Source organism: Pelodiscus sinensis, chromosome 6, assembly GCF_052426305.1.
Source record: "Pelodiscus sinensis isolate ZL-2025 chromosome 6, ASM5242630v1, whole genome shotgun sequence".
Classification (NCBI taxonomy): domain Eukaryota; kingdom Metazoa; phylum Chordata; order Testudines; family Trionychidae; genus Pelodiscus; species Pelodiscus sinensis.
The window spans coordinates 1,413,736-1,431,620 of NC_143057.1; the positions used below are offsets into that span (position 1 = coordinate 1,413,736).

General features: G+C 65.5%; 2 protein-coding genes across 5 annotated transcripts in view; one reads left to right on the forward strand and one right to left on the reverse strand.

The window, feature by feature from the left end:
• The window catches only part of FRMPD1 (FERM and PDZ domain containing 1), a 39,259-nt gene extending 31,042 nt beyond the window's left edge, over positions 1 to 8,217 (forward strand). Inside the window, exons 12-16 of one of the 2 annotated variants that reach the window (XM_089779143.1) lie at positions 681 to 776; positions 1,304 to 1,486; positions 2,867 to 3,011; positions 3,373 to 4,049; positions 5,447 to 5,629. In XM_089779143.1, the coding sequence (XP_089635269.1) occupies positions 681 to 776; positions 1,304 to 1,486; positions 2,867 to 3,011; positions 3,373 to 4,049; positions 5,447 to 5,494 (1,149 nt within the window). In that variant the 3' untranslated portion in view covers positions 5,495 to 5,629. Of the gene's footprint in view, positions 1 to 680; positions 777 to 1,303; positions 1,487 to 2,866; positions 3,012 to 3,372; positions 4,054 to 5,446 lie in introns of both variants that reach the window. The other variant, XM_075931231.2, reaches the window with a different exon arrangement.
• A 588-nt stretch (positions 8,218 to 8,805) lies between these two features.
• Positions 8,806 to 16,548, reverse strand: TRMT10B (tRNA methyltransferase 10B). Of its 3 annotated transcripts, none has more exons than XM_075931233.2 (9): positions 16,392 to 16,548; positions 15,031 to 15,229; positions 14,171 to 14,279; positions 13,205 to 13,329; positions 12,168 to 12,320; positions 11,342 to 11,420; positions 10,471 to 10,538; positions 9,956 to 10,079; positions 8,806 to 9,232 (listed from the first exon to the last, which is right to left on the reverse strand). In XM_075931233.2, exons 2-9 carry the CDS (start codon positions 15,208 to 15,210, stop codon positions 9,126 to 9,128), a joined length of 945 nt encoding a protein of 314 aa, XP_075787348.2. In that variant the 5' UTR covers positions 15,211 to 15,229; positions 16,392 to 16,548; the 3' UTR covers positions 8,806 to 9,125. The 3 variants fall into 3 exon arrangements, with proteins under 3 accessions (XP_075787348.2, XP_089635270.1, XP_075787349.1); XM_089779144.1 differs by lacking the exon at positions 16,392 to 16,548 and adding an exon at positions 16,238 to 16,373; XM_075931234.2 differs by lacking the exon at positions 16,392 to 16,548 and having other exon boundaries at positions 14,171 to 14,361; positions 15,031 to 15,174.
• Positions 16,549 to 17,885: the final 1,337 nt, after the last annotated feature.

Here is a 17,885-nt window from a genome sequence, read left to right on the forward strand (position 1 = left end):
GCACAGGTGCGGGGTCGCGGGACAGAAGCCGGCCAGGCTGGCCACGGAGCCCAGCCCCACTGGGACTGAACTGAGATGGGCCTAGCACGATGTCCCAACCAGCCTTCTCCAGCCGGACTCCTGGCAGCCTGGCCACCTCGCTGCATGCTGGGTTCAGGGGGGCCAGGGGCTGCATTGCACCTCTGCATGCTCACAGCCATTTCCCCAGCACTGCCTGCGTGTGGGACAGGGCACTGAGGTGGGGACCAGAAATCCAGAAGGGGATTTCCACCGCTGCCATGGAGAATGGGGGGTGCACAAGACAGCAAGAGAGAGCACCACCCAGTCCTCTGTGCATGTGTGTGCACGAGAGAGGGAGGACTGGGTGGTGCTCTCTCTCGTGCACATGCACAGAGGACTGGGTGGTGCTCTCTCTCTCGTGCACACACATGCACAGAGAGCCACCCAGTCCTTTGTGCGTGTGTGCACAAGAGAGAGAGCACCACCCAGTGCTCTGTGCGTGTGCACGAGAGAACAAGCACCACCCAGTCCTCTGTGCGTGTGTGTGCACGAGAGTGAGTGCTACCCAGTCTTGTGCAGTGTAAAAGAACCAATCAGAAACCTTTTACCCACACACCCCACGTGTCCCAGGGGTAGGGTTGTAACTTTCTCAGCAAAGTTTCTTGTCTTTCAATTCCAAGCACGCCCTCTCGGCCTCTGCTGTGCGGCTGAGCTACCTGCAGATCCTTGGAGACCTGAAAATGTACAGCGGGAAGATCTTTAATGCCACCCTCATGGTATGTGCCTTTGTTTCAGTGATTTCTCTGGCCGGCCATTGTGTGTGTTGTGTTGCCACGCGATACAACCTCGTGCACGGGGAGTCACTTTTTAAGCGCCATGCTGAAATTGACCAAGCCTCCTGTTGAGTAAAGCAGGCCTTCTGCAGGGCAGGATGGCTCATGGTTCTTAACAGCTGAGATCAAAAGCCACCTCTTCACCTCGGCTGCAACATCTCCCCCAGCGCTGCCCTGCAGCTTGCCCAGGAGTCGAGCCAGACGTCGGCCCTCTGGAAGACGGCGTGTTGGAACTGCAGCCCTCCCCTGCCCCCATCCCCGAATGCTAGAGCCAGCCCTGCAGCGGGGGGGGGGGTCCCCCAGCACGGCATGGCAGCTAGCATGCTAGAAACAGCAGCGAGGCCACGGTGCCACGGCCGCTGCCCCTCACTGAAACGTGCCAGGCCAGACCGCAGGAGCCGGGCGCTGCCCCCGCCGCATCCCAAGGCTGCTGCTTAGCTTGCTGGATCCCATCCCGCCCGTCTTTGCAGCTGCAGGACAGGGAGTCGTACGTCGCCCTGCTGGTGGGAGCCAAGTATGGAATCAGCCAGATTATCAACAACAAGCTCAACATCATCACGCCGCTGGCCGCGTTCGCGAACATCAGCAGGCTGGAGTTCAGCGAGGAGTCCGAGAAAGTGAGCACGGTAAAAATCTACCTGCAGGACGTGAAGGTAATTGCGGGGTCACAGGGCGCGCGTGCCGGGAGAGCTGCGCTCGGGCCTTGCCGGTTACACGCCACCGGCACGCCGGGAGGGCGCAGGAACGCGGCAGGGACCGTCCCCTGGTTCTCCTGAGCCCTGGGCGTTCACACGTGCGCCCAAGGCAGGGCCTGTGTCCTGAGCGCCAGCCGGGCGGAGTTTAACGGGGGAGGGTGACCGTGGCTCGAGGAGCACAGCGTGGGCAGGCGCTGTCCCTGTGCATGACACGGCGTGGGTCGCTCCCCTTCCCCTCCCTGCCAAGGACAGATCGACAGGGAGCTCCCCCGCGTGGAAATGGCGTTAGCGTCCGTCGCCCTTTTCCTAGACACGCGTGCAGGGTCCTAGCCCCCCGCCTCCCGCCGCAGCTCCCGGGAGCGTGGGTTGCAAACACTGCATGCGTCAGCTACCAGGGCTGGGCCTCGTTCGATTCTGGGGCCTCGGCTCACGCACGCAGGGCTCGAGGGGCGTGCGCTTGCACACGGCTCGCACAGACGGGCGCCCGCGGTTCCTCTCTGCTCACGGGGAGGGTGGGGGTCGGGGCAGAGCGAGCACGTGCAACAGAGAGGCCCGTCTGGCTTTCTCCTCCCAGCGCCACTTGAGAAGGCCGGGGGGGGGTCACATATGTTGCTGTGGGGAGCGGCGGAGGCAGGCGGGAGAAGCACTAGAACAGACAGGACCTGGGGAAGGGAAATCGATGCCTCTGACAGCCGCTCGCTGGCCTTCGCCGACCAAGAAAAACCCGTCTCCCTTTCCTCCCTGTGGGGCGCTGGGACACGTCTCCCCGTGTGGGGCGGGCGGGGCGCTGGGAGGGGCCCTCCGCGTGGGGCGCTGGGAAGGGCCCTCCGCGTGGGGCGCTGAGACACGTCTCCCCGTGTGGGGCAGGCGGGGCGCTGGGAGGGGCCTTCCGCGTGGGGCGCTGAGACATGTCTCCCCGTGTGGGGCAGGCAGGCGCTGGGAAGGGCCCTCCGCGTGGGGCGCTGAGACACGTCTCCCCGTGTGGGGCGGGGGGGCGCTGGGAAGGGCCCTCCGCGTGGGGCGCTGGGACACGTCTCCCCGTGTGGGGCAGGCGGGCACTGGGAGGGGCCCTCTGCATGGGGCACTGAGACACGTCTCCCCGTGTGGGGCAGGCGGGGCGCTGGGAGGGGCCCTCCGCGTGGGGCGCTGAGACACGTCTCCCCGTGTGGGGCGGAGGGGCGCTGGGACACGTCTCCCCGTGTGGGGCGGGGGGGCGCTGGGAGGGGCCCTCCACGTGGGGCGCTGGGACACGTCTCCCCGTGTGGGGCGGGCGGGGCGCTGGGAAGGACCCGCCGATGGCCGCGTGGGCACAGCCTGGCACAGCTCTTGTCCCTGCAGTTGCTGACACTGATGCTGGAGTCGCACAGCGCCAAAGACCTGGCCTGCCTCATCGCAGGCTACTACAGGCTGTACGTGGACGCGGGCGTCTCCATCTTCCCCTGGGGGGGCCACGCGCCGGCCCATCGCGTCTCCGCCGAGGAAGGTGCGAACGTGGCCCCGGGAAGCGGCTGCCACGGCAGGGTTTGCGGCCAGCGCGCCAGTCCTGGTGGCTCCCGAGCGCCGTTCCCTCTAGGGGGCCTGTGGGCGCGCAGAACGAGTTTAAGTCCCGCCCACCTCGTTAGCGGCCTGCGGCAGCCCTGCACCAATTAGGTCCTAGCTGGAGCTGGGAAAGGTGGGCGGGGGGCTCGCTGGAAGAGGGGGGCTGCTCGCAAAAGCCCGGGCACTCCCCAGGGCTGGGGCCGGGCCGCGGCGCAGCTGTCCCCGCTGACCCTGTGCTCGTCCGGACGCCGGGGCCGGGCGGTTGCACTGGCCCGTGCTCACGGCGGGCGCCGTCTCCCCCTCAGGGTACGAGTCGAGAGCCTGCAGCGACTCGGAGGACTCCTGGGAGCTGGAGCCCGCTGCAGAGCGCCGTCCGGACCCGCCCTGGCTGCCGCCGGCGGGCGAGGGGGAGGCAGGGCCCGGAGCCCCGGAAGGGAGGAGCGACGCCACGGACAGCGCCTCCGAAGCCTCCGACTCGGCCAACACCGAGAGCAGGGGCGGCAAGACCAGCGGCTCCAGTGACTCCATGGACGCCCTGGAGGAGGACGACCTGGAGGCCTGCTCCGTCAGCCGGCCAGAGCTCCTCGCGCTCCTCGCGCCCACCGTCCGGGAGCTCGGCAGCCAGGACGCGGGCCGCTTGGCGCCGGGCGGTGGCTGGGCGGAGCCCGCGGACGTGCTGTGTTCCCAGCTCGCAGGCCCCGAGCCCGCGGCTCTCAGGACAAAGCTGTCGGAGGACCAGGTGCTGGAGTATTACAGCCTCTGCTCCCGCATCTCCCCCGCCAGCAACGGAGAGAGCAGCGTCCTCGGCCAGAGCCCAGGCGGCGGCTCGGGGCGGGACCTGCCGGCGGGGCCAGGCCATGGAGGGGACCCAGCAGCAGGGGCGAATGGCCGCAGCATGCACCCGCCTCCGGGCTTCGGGGACAGCAGCTCGGAGGAGGAGTTCTACGACGCCCCGGACAGGCTGACCCCCACGGACGCCCAGGCAGGTGCGCTCTGGGAAGAGGTTAGCTCCAGGGGCCCCAGCGCAGCAGCGTCTCACGCGGGCTAGGGAAAGGGCTCCGGGGGCGAAGCCTCCGCAGGGCTCCCGGCAGGGTGGGGCGTTCCCGGGGTCCGTGACACGCTGTGTGGAGGGTGCGTCCCCCCACGTGTCGCGGGAGCTGCGGCCAGCGGCTGCACTGCAGGAGGGCAGGGGCCCCAGGGGGTGTGGCCAGGAGCAGGCTGGGGGGAAGCCGTGTGGGGCCCGGAAGGAGACAGGCCCCCATTCCTGCCAGGGCTGCCTGACCCTGGAGCCCGAGGGATGAGCCTTAGACACTCTGGAAACCGCCGGGAAAGCCCAGACCGAAGTCTCACGTAACAGGCCTCGCGGTGGCTGCCGTTCCCGGGACACTGCCCGGCGAGGCCATAAGCCCGCTCTGCCTTCAGGGGCGCTCGGCCACCCACTAAGGAACGTCCCAGCTTCACAGAACGGGGCTGAGGGCCGGGCGCCATGAGGCCCACCTGAGTTTTCAGGTTCAACCCGCTGGGCAAGTTGCAGAAAACCAATTTCGTTCGGGGCACTAGGTGACACGGCAGCCACACGGCCAAGCGCTGTGAAAAGCAGAAGGGGGAGTTAGACAGGCCTGCCAGTCGCACTCACACAATGCACGTGCCGAGAGGAAGTGGTGTGCTGCTGCGAGACCAAAGTGCGGTGCACGCCCGGAGCCTGGACAGGCCCTGTTCCTGCTCACTAGAGCATGGTGCACGCCCAGAGCCCGGCCAGGCCCTGTTCCTGCTCACTAGAGCGTGGTGCACGCCCAGAGCCCGGCCAGGCCCTGTTCCTGCTCACTAGAGCGTGGTGCACGCCCAGAGCCCGGCCAGGCCCTGTTCCTGCTCACTAGAGCGTGGTGCACGCCCAGAGCCCGGCCAGGCCCTGTTCCTGCTCACTAGAGCGTGGTGCACGCCCAGAGCCCGGCCAGGCCCTGTTCCTGCTCACTAGAGCGTGGTGCACGCCCAGAGCCCGGCCAGGCCCTGTTTGTTCTCACTGGGGCGCAGTGCACGCCCAGAGCCCAGCCACACCCTGTTCTTGCTCACTAGAGCGTGGTGCACGCCCAGAGCCCGGCCACGCCCTGTTCTTGCTCACTAGAGCGCTCAGAGAATTCAGAAAATCGACTCCTTTTATAATTAACATGAACCTGCCCTTTCCCAGAACTCTAGTTCCAACACCGCCTAAGGGGCTGTTCCCATTGCCCCTTAGCGAAGCTGCCAGCTGCCCCCCATCCCTCTCTGCATGGCCAGGCATATGCACACGCACCGACACGTGCACCGACACGCACGCACAGACACACGCATGCGCACATTGCCCACGAGCCTGCCCTCACCCTGGCGTCTCTTCTCCCGCAGGCTGGCGGGCGCTGTCCCAGGCGGGGAAGGGGGAGCCCTGCGTCCTGAGGCGGCCGAGGGGCTGCCCGGCCAGACAGGCCGGCGGGGAGGCGCCCGGGAAGGGGAAGGAGAAGGCGCTGAAGCACGTGCGGAGCCTGAGGAAGAGGAGGTCTTTCCTACAGACGGACTACACCTCGCAGGTCACCTTCCCGCTGGCTCCCGCCTGCGCCCGGCAGAGCGCCCCTCCTCCACCCTGCTCCGAACGGGGGCGCCCGCTGCCCGCCCTCTCGCCCGCTCCGGCACCGGGCTCCTGGGGCGCCAGCGGGGACCCCGCGTGGCTGGAAGCCAGCCCCTCTGCCCAGCTCGGGCCTCAGGGCCCAGCCCCTTCCTCTGCCCCAATGGACACGGGGCCGGGCGCGGGGGCACCCACGTGCACAAAGGCCTCGCTCGCCCCTTCCCATTCAGCCCCCCTTCTCCCGGAGGGCCGGGGGGCGGAGGGGGGGTTGCACCTGCCGGAGAACAGCCCCCGCGCCCTGGGCTCTGCATGTGAACAGGACAGTGGCTGGGCCCGGCCCGAAGCGGCCTGCCACGCAGGAACCACGGGAGCCCCGCGCCACGCTGGGGCTGCCTGGGACGGCGCCAGGGGCTGGCCTCGCCCGCTGGCGGAAGCTGAGGAGGGGGGCCTGACCCACCCGGCGCCGCAAGCGCAGCCGATACCCCCGCAGGCCACGGAGGCCCTGGCAGCCCACCAGGCGCTGGAGACGCCTGCGCAGGGGGGCGCGGAGAGGCCCGCTGGTGCTGAGCCCCTGCGTTCCCCAGACGGGTGCTCCAGGGCCGAGCCGCCGCCCCAGGCCGCAGACTCGGAGCCGGGCCCTCTGCCCGCGGCTGCTAAGGGAGGCAGATGGGAACAGCTTGCCACCGCCGGCCCCACCGGCCCCACCGGCCGTGCAGCGACGCCAGGAGCCGACGTGGCCCCCGGAGAGGGCGCCGGCAAGCACTGCAGTGAAGAGCCCTTGGGGAGAGTGGGCAAGAAACCCCCCCTGGGCTTCTACGGTGCCACTGAGCTGCTCTCCGACCCCCCGGGCGCAGCGGGAATACTCACTCGCCTCTCCTGGCTGTCTGGCCCCAGGACGCACCCCGGCCAGCCGGCGGGCGGAGCCACCTCCCCGTCGCACAGCGCCCCGCCGTGGGACAGCCATCGCCCCCCAGCTGCTCCCGAAGTGCGCACCCCGCCGGGGCTGCCTGGCGCTCGGCACGCCGAGGAGGGGGAACCCGGACCGGGTGCGCCAGGTGTGGACAGGCGCCAGGGCCAGCCCCGGCCCACGCTGCCTCTTCTCCCAGAGGAGGCCGCAGAGCAAAGGCAGGGCTGCCTCTTCAACGCCCCCCCGGGGCCGCCTCCGCCTGCCCCCGAAGATGCTGGGGACGCCTCGGCTCACGGCCAGGGGAGCCTCGGGGCAGATCCGTCGCTGTCCAGAGCCGCCCCGCTGGCCACAAGGTGCAACACAGCTCACCCTTCGGGGGGGACCCTCACCCCCCCCGCCGGCATGGACACGTGCGGCTGCCAGCTGGCGTACACCAGCTGCTTCCCCGGGCTCGCCAGTGAGCTGGAGCCGGAGAGCGTGGATTCCGCACTCAGCACTTCCTCCCGGCCCCTGACTACCCCGCCGGCCGCCAGGAGCCGGTCCTTCCCCGGCCTGCCCGCGCCCCGGGCCCTGGACGAGAGTCACGGTGCGGGAGAGCACGGCCCGCAGCCAGACCCCCCCGCAGAAGCGCTGGGCCAGCTGAACGAGGATGCGGGGACATCCCCCCCGGGCTCTCCCCCGTTCCTGGCGGGCGTGGCCGAGCTGCAGGCCGTGGTGAGGCGGTTCTCGGGAGCCCGAGCACAGCACCCTCCCGCCGCGTGCGCAGAACACTGCTCCGCACACAAGCACGTGCTCTGCGCCGAGGCCCGCACGCTGATGGCCCGCTGCCAGAAGGTGCTCCAGCCGGCCGGCCCAGCAGAGCTGCACGAGACCTGGCAGGCCCTCCTGCGGCTGACGGCGCGCTGCTCCCAGTTCACCGCCTGCGGGCTGTGCGCCAGCCGCCACCAGGAGCTCGCCCTCAATCTGCAGGACGTGCTTGGCACCTACCACCAGTTTGCCCACGCTGCTCTCCAGGCCAAGGGGAAGGGCCGTCAGGACGTGAGCGCGACCCTGCTCGCACGCCAGGGCACGGCCCTCAGCGCGGCCGTGTTCTGTCTCACCCGGCGGTTCTGGGCGGCGCCGGCGCCGTGATGCCCGCTGTGCCGCTAGGCCGACTGCCGCTCGTGTAGCCTCCGCTGCTGTATCACCCGCTCACCCAATAAAACCTCCTGCAGAGTCGTTCCGCAGCCGGCCTCACGCCGCCAGGCAGGGTCGCCTGGAGCCTCGGCCGCCCTGGGCGCTCACACGAGGGCTCTCCAGTCCCTCAGGGATCAGGCGGGAGGAGGTGGGTCCCCACCCTGTTTGGAGGACAATGCTCCAGTGCAGAGCACCGTCTGGGGCGGGGTTCCCCGGGGCTCCGGTCTGGGGCGGGGGGTTCCCCCGGGTAGCGCGAGTGGCTTCCCAACTCATTTCCTCGGCAGGCACTGCAAACAGACACCCCAGGAGATCTGCCTGCTCCAGCCCAGAGGCTCGGGGGGCTGGCAGAGCTGCCACGGAAGCGGGTTCGCAGGGTCCAGCCCCAGAGCCTGCAGCGCGCCGTGGGGCCAGGGCACAGGAAGGCCTCAGCCCCAGGGCCTGCAGCGTGCCGTGGGGCCAGGGCACAAGAAGGCCTCAGCCCCAGGGCCTGCAGCGCGCCGTGGGGCCAGGGCACAGGAAGGCCTCAGCCCCAGCCCTGGCGGCACAAGGCAGTGCCAGGGCGCGACTGCCCCGCCGCTCCCAGCTCAGCTGACACCGCTGCGCCCCCGGGTGCACTGCAGCAGCATGTGTACCTGGCCGCCCCCTCGCCCACTGCTGGGGCCACACTGCAGCACCCTCACTTGCCTGTGCAGAGAGCCAGGCAGAGGCCAGCTAGCGCTCATACAGTGCACAAGCCACCCCCCCGGCCTTCCGAGCCCCCACTGGCCTGAGCATCAGCCCCCTACCTCTACTCGTCCCCCCAATTCAAGTGGGCAGGTGGCCACAGGCGAGTGAGCTAACCCACTCCCACCGCTGTGCACTGGGCACTCTGACGCGGAGCCTCTGCTCCTGGAGACCACCCCGGCAGCACCCCCCTCAGCTTGCGGCAGGGGGCTGGGGAGGGTGGGGTGAGTTGGGGGCATCGCCCTGCAAGCACGGGTTCCACCCCGGCACACCCCAGCTGTTCCTGGGGGCAGGCGGGGCGACTCCTCTCCGACAGCATTCACGAACCAGCGAGCGGCAGACGGGTGCAGCCGCACAGGCGCAGTTTACTGAGCGCGCGGTGTTGTACAGGTGAAGGCGAGTCCCCGGCACCAGCTACCGGGTGTGACTGACTCCCGCCGGCCCGCACTGCTTCCTTGTGGGTACCTTCGGGAGCCATGGCCACCGCCCCCCGGGGACGGCTAGGGCACGTCCCCAGCACCAGCAAGCGGCAGTGCCCAGCGACACGCCCTGGCTCCCAGCAGCACTCCGCTGAGGAAGGGAGGGACCGAGCCAGAGTTCTTCTGTCCACGGGCTCAGCGACAGCAGAGGACAGAGCCCTGGCCCAGGCTGCCAAGCGCTCAGGTAGCCGGTTCCCGGAGCACGTAGCCCTTTCCTGGGGGGACTGCGGCTTTCAGCGCCTCTGGCCAGCTCCGGGTGGCGCAGTAAGTCACCAGGGCGTCACAGACTGTCAAAGAGAGGGACCACGCTCAGCCGTGCCACGGCGTAGCATCCACGGCAGGCAACCCAGGGGTCACGGATGGGTAGTGAAAGGTCAGTGGCATTCGGCACGTGTGACCTCCGCACAAGCCACCACAGGCCGGCCGGCCACAGCCTCCCGGAGGAGCAGCGCCGCCCAGGGCCTCTCCCGTCGCTGCCGAGGCCGGCTCTCCTAACGCTGCTCTTCTGCTTCCGTAACGCTAAGGGGGGCGCCTCGTGCTTACAGGCTGGGGCCAGCTTTTCACCCGGTGCAGAACGGCTGCATGCCGGGGGCAAGAGGCAGCCCCCGTTAGGAGCTGCCGAGAGCGGGCGCAGTGGGGCGGGGGGGAGGTTCAGGCCTTGTTTGAGAGCCCGGGTGCTCCGCTTTGAGGAGAGTTACTGCGTCGACTGCTCAGAGCATCTCAGGCCAGATACGTGCAGACACTGGCCACCGGCCTGTGGTCCCCTCCTCCCACCCTCAGGCAGCACGTGGGATGCACCTCCTCGCGAGCCTTTCCTCGCCCTCACACCCACCGCTACGGAGAGCATGGGGGGCGGTTCCCGACGCTGCAGCCCCACTTCCCGTGCTCCGGCTGCGAGGCGGGAAAACTCCCCCCGCGGTCCCTGTGCAGCAGGAGACGCGCTGCAGCCCCTCCACAGGCGCGCTCCCCAAGCCGGACCCTGCCGGTGACGACCCCCCCGGGAGCCCTACCTTGGTTGATGGCCAAGGTCTCCGAGTGGTAGTTCCTGGCGTTGGCATTCCGCACCATGTACTCGGCGATGGGCAGCCGGGCCGTCTGCAAGGCGTGGCCCTGGGCCTGCTGCAAGCTCCGCTCCTGCCAGGCGCAGTCCAGCGTCACCCCCTTGCCCAGGCCCAGGCTGGGAGACCCGCAGAGCCCGCCTGCTGCCTCCCTCCAGTCCCGGCGAGCTGCCAGCCCAGATCAGACCCGGGGCAGGGCCAGAACAGGAGATCACCAAGCGATGCCTCCCGTCGCCCCCTCCCATCCTCTGGCAGAGGCCAGGGACCCCAGCCCTGCCCACCAAGTAGCCGTGTGCCCCTAAACGGGACAAGTGTTGAATTTCTGAGCCACTGATGCGGAGAGCCGGACGGCAGTGCCCGCGCCGTGGAGAAGGCGACACGCCTGCCAGCAGTGGGGCTCTGCCAGGGCGGGCAGGTGGGGCCTTGGGGTCTGGACGCGCCGGGCGCAGCTCCCCGCCGGCACTCACCTTCTGAATGGTTTCATCCACAAGCCCGCCGAGGACGTACACCTTGTGGGGGTCCACGTCCCGCAGCGCTAGAAAGGGAGCAGAGCGCACGCGTGCCAGGCCGGCCACAGGGGCAGTGTGTGCTCCAGCCCCCGCGCTCTCCCTGCGCCAGCTGGGCCCGCAGAGCCCCCGGCGCTGGGGTCACACCCTGGCGGTTACCAAGGAAATGGCCGTGACACGGGCAGCTGCCTGCGTCTGCAGAGAGCCTGAGGCCACTGCTCGGGTGGGCTGAAAACCGAAACGTCTGGGCGCAAATTGCACCGGCAGCACCGTAACTCTGTCACTGCCGAGCATTTGACACAGCGTGTGCCCCCCGTGCCCAAGGCCCCAGCTGTGCCTAACAGCTTCTCCCACCCGCGTTCCCCGGCTCAGGGGAGCCACAAGCGATTATTCCCCAACAGCCGCCCTGGGGACGCTCCAGCGCCTGTCTTACCTGCATGGTTCATTCCGTGAGCCCCTTTATTTCAAGGTCGCTCTGACACCGCCACCCAATCTCCCGCCTACTCCGCGGAGTTCTGCCGAGTGCAGGGTCTCGCCGCGCAGCAGAGGGACCGCCCGTGTAAACCCCCAACTCCGCTGATCTTAATGGGCCTTCGGCACCTAAGTACCTTCGCGGATTTGGGGCCAACCCTTGATTCATTGCTGGGACGTCTGGAGCTCTGCACCTGACCCAGGCGGAGACCAGCTGTCCCCATCGGTACGGCAGCGGCCTGACACGCTTTAAGAAACCCCTTCAAACCCATCCTGGGTTGGTTGTTCTTTAAAACCAATTCCAGGTTTTAACGCCGCGAGTTCCCTCCCGCCGGGCTCCCCCGCCAGCCAAAGGACTCACCGTTCTCCGAGTCAGGAGTGAGGTAGACAATCCTCTCCACAGGAAACAGGTCAAGGTAACTTTCTGGAGTGGTGTCCATCTGAAACAGACAGCACCGCTAGCTAGCCGCCACTGGCCTCGCCACACACAGCGGGTCAGTTCGTACGGCTTCTGGCCATTCAGACCCACAAGAGTAAGCGCTTTTCGGGACAAACTGAGACACGTTCCACGCCTGGCTACGCCGTCGGTAGTTTTCAAGTTTGGTTCCATTCCTTCCTGAGCAAAATGAGTTCCCATGTACGGAAGGGCAGAGCTCAGGCAGACCCCTATCTAACTGCACTGCCTCTGCAGAGAATTCGAGGCTCAGCCGCCGCAGAGTCATGCGTCCATCCCCGCCAACTCCCCACTTTGTGACTGTGACTGGCTGGAACAGAGCCGAGTATTCTCCAGAGGCCAGAGCCCCAGTGCCAGGTACGGGACAACGCGCAAGCCAGAGAGACGGGCCCTGCCTCAAAGAGCTTGACGGGCCTGGCTCATTCCTCGGGCTTTCTCCAACGGAGAGGCCAGCTGGGGAAAATTGGAGTTTCAGCCCCACCGATCGCCTAGTAAGGCAAGCCACATGGGCCAAAATTTCCCAGGTGCCAGGTTTGAAGACAGGGTTACACAGGTTAACTAGGGGCACAGTTTGGCCTACAAAGCCTTAATTGCGGCAAGAGCGAGTGTCGTTTGCGTGGCAGCACGTTAAAAAGTCTGCGACTGCACTGCTACGGCTCACAGCAGCACCACGACGCGCCGTGTCCACGGGGCCAGTAGCCACGGGCGCGGCAGCGACTCGCACAACACTCACCAGGTAGCCGGAAAAGCCATCGTTCATCCGGACGCACTCCTGGTAAATGGGGCTGCCGATCACAAAGCCAGTCAGGCAGATCCAAAACGGCTTCCCGGCCCTCTTGTTGGAGCCGTACAGCCTCCTTATCTGAGCAGCCAGGCGGCTGGTTTCCTGCCGAGAGAGAACAAGCACCCTCACGCAGACCCCTCCGGCCCAGAGCACCGCTCCCACCGCGGCCCGGCCGGAGGAGGCTGCTGAGCGCCTCGCTTATGCAGAGGAGCAGGCAGGTGTTTCAAAGGCCGGTCGTGAGGGACGAGGGAGACCCGGGCGGGGCAGGGGTGGGAGGGGGCGCTGGGACTCTGCTCTGCCCCCGTTTGCACCCTGTGCGCTGCGTTTCGGGAGACAGTGGCCCTAGAGGAGCCGGGGCGCGGGTACAAAGCAGGCCGGGGGAGGAGGGACAGTCGGATCCCCCCAGGGAACAAAGCAGCAACTACACGGGAGCAGAGCGCGGTGCCTCGTGGGCTGTCCCACGGAACGGCCTTTGCTTTACTGCAGCCCCTGGCACTCGGAGATGCTGCCGGACCAGCCAGCACCCAGACGCCATGCGCTCTGCTCTGGGTTACTTAAAAGGAAGCACATGGGGTCTGCAGCGGGCAAGCTCCACAGCGGAAACCAAGAACCACCACCTTGCAATAATGGACGCATGGAAATGGAGCGCTCTTCCCCGCCAGGCCCTGTCCCGCAATGGGGACCCGCTGGTGCGGAGCCGTGCAGTGGTGCGGGTCCAGCGCTCGTGCGGCACCCAGCTGATTGGCAGAGCTCCCCCAGCCAGCAGCGTGTTTCTACGGGTGGTGCACAGCTGCACATCGCTCAATGCACGGAACAGAATTTATTCCACACGCGGAGGGGAAAGTCTAGCGGGACCGTTGTGCGGGTCTCTGCTAAATACTTTCCACCGGCGTCCAGGCGACTCCAGAGCCGTGCGGGTGCCCAGGCTGGGAGAGCCCCCTCCCCAGGAAGCTCGCGAGTGGCGGGGGGAGCGGAGCGGCGCGTACCTTCTTCGTCATGCGGCTGCTCATGCTCAGGTCGATGCACAGCCGAGGGGCTGCCTCTTTGGCCGCCAGAAGCCGCTCCCTGGCGGTGGCTTTCAAAACGCGCTTGCTCTGGTGGGGAGTAGCCCCTGGAAGGCAGAGGGACGCGGGGAAGAGGGAATTCAAATCGCTGTAGGACTGCGTTACATCTCGGGGCCCGGCCTTCTTACTGGGCCCTTGAAGCCAGGGCCGGACAGACAGGCAACACATCCCCAACCTCTGATATTTCTGTGTTTGGGTTCCCCGCCCCCTCAGGCTCCTTGTGCCCCCCAACCCCTCTGGTGGAGTGGGGGGGGGGGTCTCATGGGTCACTCTGGGGCTATGTCTAGACTGCAGGCTTCTTTCGAAAGAGGCTCTTTCGAAAGCATCTTTCGAAAGAGCTTCTTTCGAAAGAGAGCGTCTAGACTGCACGGAGAAATTTCGAAAAAGCGGCTTGCTTTTTCGAAAGAAAGCATCCAGTGAGTCTGGATGCTCTCTTTCGAAGAAGCCCTATTTACATTTAAGAACGCCTTCTTTCGAAAGAGGAACTTTCGAAAGAAGGCGTTCTTCCTCGTAAATTGAGGTTTACCGCCATCGAAAGAAAAGCCGCGTTCTTTCGAATTAATTTCGAAAGAACGCGGCTTGAGTCTGGACGCAGGGGAAGTTTTTTCGAAAAAAGGCTACTTTTTTCGAAAAAACCCCTGAGTCTGGACACAGCCTGGGGGGGCAACATCCCCTGGTGAGGTGTTAGCTGTTTAACCAGTAACTTACTGTAGCTGCTTTTTATATCCCTAAAAAAACCCACCCAAGCTGGCCTACTCTTGCAATGCACACTGCATCCACAGCACGATGCCACACGCTGCCGCTTTGCCCCGCAGCGGAGACAAGGCCACGAGGAGAAACGAGATCTGCAGCTGCTCACCAGCCTCCCCGTTTTCAGTTTGCTTGTACCTTTATCTTCCGCAGGCTTAGCTTTTCTCCTCTCTTTCTCCTGTTTCCGCTTCTTCTTCTTCGCCATCACGATTCTCTCCCAGTGCCGCTGTTTCCTCAAAACGTTCCTCTTTTAATACCAAGAGAACAAAAGGATCTAAGAAGCTCCCACAGAACCAAAGAGTTCCAGGGGCCCACTTGCCCGGTTGGTTCTAAAAAACAGAGCCAAGTCTGAGTCCATTTTGGGGAAAGGATGCCAAGTCTTCAGCTGCAGCTTTGCGCACCCATAGCCCTGAGCGTGGGCACGTGAGCTGAGCAGATCTCTAGTGGCCCAGCGTGTGCACACAAATTTAGTGTTTGCTTGCCCAAAATCACGGGGCCCAAGCGAGACGGAGGCACCGCTAGACAGCTGGGCCTGAACAATCAGACCTAGCTGTGGGTTTGAACACAGGATTGCTCTGAAAAGCAAGCGTGGTTTTACACCTACTCCAGCAGCAGCCAAGGAAGCAATGCCGCCACTCAGGCCTGATTGGCTTTCGGCAACTCGCCGACTTCCAGGCTGCAAGATCGAGCCTCTAAAAATACCTTCTTCTCCCAAGCTTCCCCGAGAGACCGTTCTTGGCTACAGCCAGCTCTGCCATGCCTTTACCAAAGGGGCTGTGCGAATAAACCCTCTGGTCCCACTGGAGGGGAACGTTTAACCCCCCGCTCGGGCGCAATGCGCGGAACATTGCTAGTTAGAGTCGATACTTTGAACAGATCCCGCATGGAGCTCGGCCTTCGGCCTGCCACTGGGTCTGGACGGGCAGTGCGCTGTGGGCGTGCAAGCCTCCTGGCTGCCCGTGCGGCCCCAGCGCGGCCTCCCCTGGCACCGTACGTACCGAGCACCACCTCTCGCTCCCCGCAGGACACGGCTGCGGGCTGTCCCAGCCCACGTCAATCTGCAGCAGCCGGAGAGTCTCACACAGGCTTTCCCGGTCTCCTCCATCCTCCGGCCGGGCGACCTCGCCTTCCCACTGTCCGCCCGCTCCCGCGGCAGGGCCGCGCTGCGCCATCGCCATGCTGCGCCAGGGGCTCACGCTGCGTGGAAGGGGAAGGTCATGGCAGTCTAATGGAGACACTGCATTTAACCCAATACAGCCACCCTTCCTGGCCCAATCCACGCCCCCAGTGGAGGGGGAGAAAATCAAGCGGCTTTTCCACTGCCACCTTCCTCCAGAGCTTCCACTGGGGACAGCAGCTTTGGCCTGGCCCCGGGAGCCTGCCGGGAAAACTGCAACAGGGCAAGGAGCTGCAACCCAGCCGCTCTCAGGGGCCCCTCAATGGGGATGTTGTAGGAACTTTGAGCCAACAGGGGACTCCCGGCCCGGAGCACACAGACCCTGGAGCAAATGGGGTCCCATTCCTCTGTAAGCCCTGCTAGTGGAAAGTGCAGGCGGTGGCATACGCAGCCCGGAGCAGGGAAGAACGCAAGAAGCAGGTCTGTACACTTCCCGACGGAGGAGCCTGCGGGGCCCCCAGCAGCGTGCGACAGTCCCAAGGGAGAGGCAGGCAGGCTGCAGCAGGAGGGGGCTGCTGGGACGCAGGTGTCGGGGGCGTTTCTCTTTGGAGGAGGGTGGCAGGCTGGACATCCCGCGATCCCGAGGGACAAATGTGCGGCACAAACAACCCGTCCCTGCTACCGCCGCTTCGCCTATGTGCATGACAAGGCACAAAGGGGTTAAAAATCAAGTCCTGGCTTTTGGAGCCCAAAGATGTGCAAAGTGGCCTGGCCCTTCCTGGGGAGGGGGCTGGTGCGTGGCCGCCCCGCGCGGAGGCATTCGGTGCCGTGTGGCTGTCCGGCGGGCCAGTGACAGGGAAGAGACGACGGCTTGACTCTCGGTCTCCATTCGGGCACGGGGCAGGCCTGCGCCCCCCTGGGGAAGGGCTGTGTCTGTGTAGCGCCAACTCTCCCCTGCCCCCAGAGCAGAGCCCCCGCTCGCCCAGCTCCCCTCGAAAGTGCTGGGCCAGACACAGCTACCAAACTAGCCGCTTCTGCCGCAGTGGCCACGGCTGCCACCCCGGGCCACCCCCCTGGGGCTCGCCTACCGCTAAGCTTTGCAATCGGGCATGGCTCGTCTGGCCAGGGCCGAGTCCTGGGACGGGCTGTAACCACTAGGCGCTGCTGCCGCGCGAGCGCCCGCAGATCCTCAGCCCTCCCTTCTCCGTGACTCGCCGGGGTGCGAGCTTGCGCTCGACTCACCTGCTTTAAATCCGGAGTCACGCCGCCGCCGCGGGGGTTCACACGGGCACGGAATCCGCAACAGCCTCCATCCCCCCAGCTGTTACAGTGTAGCGGAGCGTCCGGCCACGTGGGGGCGCCCAGCCCGGCGGCTCACGGCCTCCGCTCAGCCAGCTGCATGCTGGGAGGTGTAGTCCTCGCACTCTGCGCGGCGCACCGCAAGGGCAGGGAGAGCAGCTCGTGCTCCCTGCTGGCCTCCGTGCCTGGACCGCGCGGCCCGAGCGCTTGGGCCTCGCATGCTCCTTGCATAGCTCATCGCCTTGCTTTCTCTGTTTAGTCCCAGTCTCCTGCACGCCCCCTCCCGCCCCTCTTCACAGCGGCCCACAGTTGGGCCAAACTTTCCCAGCTGGACGGGAACTTTCCCTGTTTCCCGCCGCCTGCGGACAGAGCGTGGGCCGCGGCCGCGGGAGGGTTCCCGCACTTCCCGGGGTGAGGGGCATACGCTGTTGAGCCCACACACACACCCCCACGCGGCTGTTTCGCCAAGAAGCTCTAGCGCAGCGTTTCTCAACCTTTTTTATAAAGTACCCCTTTAAAAACATTATAAGTACCCCCAGGACCTACAGTTTTCACACACACACACACACACACATTTTCTACCATTGCAACACATTTCTTTAAACAATTTAATCGTGGCCAGGTGGGTGATGAACTTTCTGGGTGTAAAAAGTACAAAAATAATAAAGCGCTGTAAAACTTAAAACAAGCATTCAGTTTTCTCCACATTTCCGTTGTGTTGACGTACCCCCAGGGGCGGCCCGTCCATAGAGGCGAACTAGGCGGCCACCTAGGGCGCCAAGTTAAACGGGGCGCCAAATGGCGGCGGAATATCATTGAGGGGTTTGGCGGTGGGGGCGCCAATTGCATGGTTCGCCTAGGGCGCCAGTTGCTGGCAGCTAGTCTAGGGCCGCCCCTGCGTGCCCCCCAGACTTCTCTCAAGTACCCCTAAGGGTCCTCATCCCACTGGTTAAGAAACACTGATCTAGTTTGGAGCGCAGGCTTGGAATCTGGCAGGCACTTTTGGCTTCGGGTCATGGACATGCTGTTTGTTGTCACTATGGAAATCCACCCAGGTTTGACCACAGTGGTCACTTCTGAAAATGCTTTCAGTTGACACGCTTGGCAGGGACTTGTGCAAGCACAGCAGCTCGTTGTTCAGAGATCCCGTCTGGGCTGAACATGCCATCGCCACAGAACCGCCTCCGGCATCCAGCTGACATGCCAGCCGGCCAAAGCAACTGGGCACGTTCCATCCTGGGCATGCAGGGGCTGAGTGGACTTACCCTGTGACAACATGGGCACAACTCAATTGTGACGTTTCCGTCTAACCTCAGTGTTCTTGGGACAGAGCACGTCTGGCATGTGAAACTATTTCTAATGTGTATTATGGTGGGTTATAGAGACTTCAGTTGAGCTAAGGACCTCATTGCACTAGATATTATGCAAACACGTTGT